Raw genomic sequence first — 5,981 nt, forward strand, 5'->3', positions numbered from 1 at the left:
CCTCATCTTTCTCCCGCGGAGCGGCTGGTAGTTTCGAACCGCTGACCTTAAGGTTCGCAGCCCGATTCGTAACCACTACGCTACCAGAGCACCTATATATGGTATATATTGGCTCATTGAGGCATCTTCAGCACCGAGGACAGGGCCTTGCAGGCTCCTGAAAGGAATCCCAGTACATTTCCCTGTTCATTTATGTGTCCCTGGAACCTAACTTGGTGCTGTGTGCATAAAAAACCACTCTTTCAATGAAGGGAAAGGTAATAGTGGAGGAAAAAGAGGGGAGTGGGAATACTATCGAAGCACAAGAGAGTTGGGGGAAGGCTTTAGCAGGTGGTACCTTGAGGGTGGTGCATGCCTTGACGGTGGCCGCTAGGGAGTTACAGTCTCGGTAGGTGAAGAGGAAAAGGTTCCACTCGAAGTTCATGCCACAGTCCTTGACACCATACACCAGGTCAAGCTCCTCTAAGTGTTTCAGACCAGCTACCAGGTCACGCAGCTGGTAGTGGTCGGTGGCAGACTCCTCCATCTCTCCCTCACTGCCAGAGTCTGACTGGTCCCCGTCCCGGGGTGGGGGCGGGAACCGAACAGGCGGAAGGAACTGATCCACTTGGATCCTGCGCACGTAGTTCCTGCAGAGCGGCAGCAAGTCAAGGATGATGGCGGGGTCTGTGGTGCCAGGAATGAAGTGCTTTAGCAGATTCTCCAGGTGCCGCTCGAAGAACATGCGCTTCCAGCTGCCGCCATGCTTAGCCACGTGGCACATGGGCCAGCGCTGCGTGCAGCAGCGGCGCCAATAGTTCTCATTCTCGATCAGGTTGGCAGTCACAGCCACCGGCAGGTCTGGGGAAAGGTGTTCCAGGACCTTCTGCTGGTGCTCAGGGAGCAGCTGCTTCAGGATAGGGTTGTCTTTGAGAACAGAGGAAGGAAAGGCAGGGGTCAGTGTTGGGGCTAACAGAACATGCTACCCTGGGCTGAGCCACTGAGGAAAGAGAAGGCCTCCCTCTGCCTTCAGGGAAGACAGATGCTGCCCTCAGGGAGGTTTCGTCTGATGAGGGAGACACAGCTCTTGACCTTGGGGTGCTCCCTGCCTGAAGAGGCCCCTCAGCACTGGTCTTGGAGACCTACCACACCGAGGAGGAATCTCAGGACTATCCCTCAATTATCACCCAGTCTGAAGATGGAGACAATCCCTGGCTTCAGAGGACCCCCCATCTGATTTGATAAATTCATTTCAAAACAATTTTTTTTTCAGCATCTACTATGTGCCGATCATTGTTATAGTTCTGGGGCTATAACAGTGAGCTGCACAGAAGTTCCTCCCTTTTGGAGTTGATATTCTGCTGAGGGGAGACAGATGATAAAAAAGTAGCAGACAAATAGATCCAAGGTCAGGTGGTGGTTAGTACAGTAGGCAAAATGATGGCCCTGTCTTCAAATAGCTCACTGTCTGGTTAGTGAGACTGGCAACTCACCTACTAGAAAGGATTAACAGTTACATTTATGTAACACTGACATTCCATACACCACTGACTCATAAAAATGTTGTTGTTGTTGTTAAGTACCATGTAGTCTTAGCGCCCCCCTACCACCGACTTTGCAATTCAAAGTGGTTCAGTGCTTATCCTATAGCGCCACACCACGACTCCATCAGAATGTTGTTGTTGTTAAGTGCCGTAGAGTCAGTTCTGACTCATAGCAACCCTGTATAGGACTTCTGAGAAGCAGCTGGTGAGTTTGAACCACTGACCTTGAAGTTCAAACTGACCTAATGATTGAGTAAGGAGCTCTGGTAGCATAGTGGTTATGAATTGGGCTGCAAACCTCAAGGTCGGCAGTTCGAAACTACCAGCTATTCTGCAGGAGAAAGATGAGGCTTTCTGCTCCCGTAAAGATTTACAGCCTTGAAAACCATATACAGGGTCGCTATGAGTTGGAACCGACTCCATGGCACATGGCACATAACAACAACAACGATTGAGTGCTTATCATGCAGCGCCACACCAGACTGGAGGGGGCTTAACCAGGGAGGACTTTCTAGAGGCAGAAGACTGGATGGTTTAGCCTGCATGGAAGCAAAGTGTCAAGTAGGGATGAGGACTGAGGTGGCCGTGGCTCCAGGCAGTTTTCAACCATGCTGCCAACCCCTGTCCTCTCTCCCTCCTTCCCAAGACAGGAGCAGGCTCACTCTGGAAGTTCTTGACAATGTGCTGAATGCAGAGCTCTGTGAGCAGGGGCACAATGGCCAATGACCACTCAGCGTCCTCAGCAATGATCCGGCGCATCCGTTGTATATTGGCTGTGTTCGGGCCCTTGACCTTAACGGGAGGTGTCATGACTGTGGCCTTCATGGGCTGTGGGACCAAGTCTTGGCCTGCCATGGAGGACCGGCTCTGGTTTGCGTTGGAGGGCCGGCTGAAGATCGACATTGGCAGTGGTAGTAAGTTGTCCTGCATGGTGGGGGCTGGCAGTAGCAGGTCCCGGATGGATGCTGGTGGGGACCTGGATCAAGAGGAAGTGGGTAAAGGTGTTACTTTGGAAGATCTCAGTGGTTATTTATCAAGAGAGGCAGCATAGGATGGTACTTAGGATTAGTCCCAGAGTGCCATGAATCCAGGTTCAGATGCCACTGACTAGTTGTGTGGCCTTGGACAAGTTACTGAACCTCTCTGAATCTCAAAGGACTACTGAAGTTACAAATATGATTATTAACCCACTGCCAGCGAGTCGATTCTGACACATAGCAACCCTATTTCCAAGACTGTAAATCTTTATGGGAGCAGAAAATCTCATCTTTCTCTCAAGGGTTTGAACTGCCAGCCTTGTGGTTAGCAGTTGAGTACTTATCCTAGAACAAAACCAGGACATGTATATGATTATTAGGAGAAGTGAATAAAAGAATGCATTCAAAAGGGGCATACTATATTGTCTGACACAGAAACTGCATAGCCAGGAGCAGCTCCAAAATCTAAGATTAAAAATAGCTATTCAGCACTATCAGCAATTCCTTTATCCCAATATTTTTTAGGTCTTGGTGCATATTAACTCAATACACACAAGAGCCACTCATACAAGGGGGCTTCAAAAAGTTCATGGAAAAAAATGAATGAAACGATAATGGAATTTTCCCACCAACTTTTTGAAGTCACCTTCATATTGTTCCCATTTTTCAGATGGGAAATGGAAGTGCACAGAAGTTAGTTGACTTGCTCAATGTCACATGATGACAAGCTTGCTTTTGAACCAACTCTATCAAGTTCCTATGCGAATCCTAGGCTATCCTGCCCCTCTGAAGGTGAGGGATGTGAGATGTGTAAGAGATCACTACTAGTTGCCACCAAGATGATTCTGACTCAGCGACTCGTGTGTGTTAGAGAACTGTGCTCCATAGATTTTTCAATGGCTGGTTTTTTGAAGTAGTAGCTTGTCAAGTCTGTCTTCTGAGGTTCTTCCAGGTGGACTCAAATCTCCAACCTTCTGGTTAGCAGACAAGCATGTAACAGTTTGCACCACCCAGGGACTCCTAAGGTATAATAAAGGACCATTTCATTCAGCACAGCTCCCTGTACCACGTATGCCTGACCCAGAGGATGGGATAGAGGACAGCACTCACCAACAGAAATAGAATGCAAACCAAAATGCAAGTTACGTGTTTTTTAAATTTTCAAATCTAAAACCAAACCAAACTCATTGCCACCAAGTTGATTTGGATTCATATTGACCCGAATGGACAGAGTAGAGCGCCTCATATTATTGTTAAGTGCAGTTGAGTCTGTTCTGACTCATAGTGACCCTGTATAGGGTTTCTGAGAAGCTACTGGAGGGTTTGAACTACCAGTCATTGTGGTTAGCAATCCAGTGCTTATCCTACATCATCACACCAGGACTACCTCTAGGGTTTTCAAAACCGTAATTTTTATGGAAGCAGGTTGCCACATCTTTTTTTCCCAGAATGACTGATGGGTTCAAACTAATGACCTGTTTGTTAGTAGGTGAGTGCTTCAGTGCTATACCACTAAAATGCCTTAAATTTTCTATGAGGCACATTTTAAAGAGTAAAAGCAAACAGGTGAAATCAATTTTATATTTAACCCAATGTAGAGAAAAAGAGGAAGACCCCAGCGAGATGGATTGGCAAAGTGGCAGCATCAATGGGCTCAAGCGTGGCAAAGATAGTGAGGTTGGCCCACGGTTGACCAGTGTTTTGTTTTGCTGTGCATAAGGTCGCTATGAGTCGGTACCGACTCAATGGCACCTAACAACAACAACACACCCAAATATTATTAAATATGCAATCAGTATAAAGTTATTTATGAAGTATTTTATAGTCCATTTTTTATACAAAGTCTTCTAAATCTGATAAGTTCAATAGCCACAAGTGGCTAAGCCCACTGCCACTGAGTCAATTCTAACTCATAGAGACCCTATATAGGGTTTCCAAGACTGTCGATCTTTATGGGAGCAAACAGCCTCATCTTTCTCCCCAGGAGCTAGCAGCTGGTGGGTTTGAGCCACTGATCTTGCAGCTAGCTGCCCAATGCCTAACCCATTTTGGACAGTGAAGACTATAAGAAAGGAGAGGGGGAACTGAACTCAAGTCCTTTCCAAGGGGTCAGCACCTTCTTTTTCAACCTTTGAGGGCTCCAGTTCCACACCCCTCCCCTCCAGTCTCTCATCCCAGTCTTCCTTTCAGTTCTCCCAGCCTCCTGGCATTCCAGAAGGCAGCGGGCAGGCGTGGGAGGCAAGAAGGGAGCTAAATCCGGGACTGAAGACAGAAAACAGAAGATGTGCTTGGGCTGGGGAACCCCCCCATCTGCCCATCCCTGTCCCCTCCCTGAGATCTGCAGGCAGAAATGGGACTGCTTTGCCTTCAGCTCCTCCTTTGGTCAGTTTTCCCCACTCTGCCTCCATGTACTGTATAGTGGCCAGTGGGAAGGTACATTCTGAACCAGTAAAGTCATCCTTGGCAGAGGGAGGGGACCATATGGTGCTCCCCAGCCAGCCAGGCATCTCGAGGAAGATGAGCCTGGCTGAGAGAGAGAAACAGTGAGAAGCAAAGAAGAGATTTGCCTCTGGGCAAGGGTGGGGGCAGTGTAGGGAAGATATGTATGTATTGTGACACTCCTTATGCAAATCCAATGCAAATGCACAAACAGATTGTGTCCAGAATTGTGGAATAGCCAGATGGTGCTTTTTGACTAGTGGCCCCTTACAGGGTGGGGCTGGCTTTTCCAGTTACATGCCTTGTGACCTTGACCAAGTTACTTAACCTAGCAACTTCAGTTTCCTTAGCTACAAAAATGGGAGCTTTCCCTATGAGGGCTGCTGTGGAGGGTGTCCTGAGATAGGGTCTTCTGATGGGTGTGTGGAGGATGAAAACGGGGCAGGGGTCTTGGGCTCAAGGTCTTCATTCTGAGTGCTGACCTGAGATGGTCACATTGAGAAGGTACAAGGTTTCTGAGGACCTGGCCTGTCTCCAGGGGCGGTGTGATGGGTATGGTGGCAGTGGTAGATTGGGAGTTGGGTAACAGCAGAGGGGACCCACAGTCTGGTGTGTCAGCCCCAGCATCCTGGGCCCATCCTTGCTATCTCCAAGATTCTGACCTAATGCATTCTGGGGGTTCTTTTCAATCTCAGATGTGACCCAGAGTCAGGATACCCAGTGGGCCACATCCAGGCAGCAGGTTTGGGCTTGGCAGGGAAGCATTTCTCATAATGTCACCCAGCTTCACCACCATATACCACAGCGGGTGGACCCTGCTCCTTGTGGAGGCTGTGACTTGTGAAACCCCACCTGGGGCTAGGCTGGTGGGCGCCTTTTGGAATGGAGCACTTGAGTCATACTGCCCAGTGCCTTTCATACCCCATAGTTCTTTCTAAGGTCTGGTCCTAACTGCGCTTGCTTGCAGTTGTTCAGTTTCTGCAGGACCTGTCCTGGGGTGTGCTCCAGGACTCCCAAAGGAAAGAGAAGAACTTGGTTCCTC

General features: G+C 48.6%; 1 protein-coding gene across 1 annotated transcript in view; it reads right to left on the minus strand.

Moving 5' to 3' along the window:
* The window catches only part of TCTE1 (t-complex-associated-testis-expressed 1), a 7,952-nt gene extending 5,619 nt beyond the window's left edge, over nt 1–2,333 (minus strand). The window contains exons 1-2 of the mRNA XM_006860602.1: nt 2,186–2,333; nt 338–906 (exon numbers count right to left, since the gene is read on the minus strand). Of these exons, the coding sequence (XP_006860664.1) occupies nt 338–906; nt 2,186–2,333 (717 nt within the window). The remainder of the gene's footprint in view (nt 1–337; nt 907–2,185) is intronic.
* Between the last annotated feature and the right edge of the window lie 3,648 nt (nt 2,334–5,981).

This window comes from Chrysochloris asiatica, unplaced genomic scaffold (assembly GCF_000296735.1).
Source record: "Chrysochloris asiatica unplaced genomic scaffold, ChrAsi1.0 scaffold00038, whole genome shotgun sequence".
Taxonomy (NCBI): Eukaryota; Metazoa; Chordata; class Mammalia; order Afrosoricida; family Chrysochloridae; genus Chrysochloris; species Chrysochloris asiatica.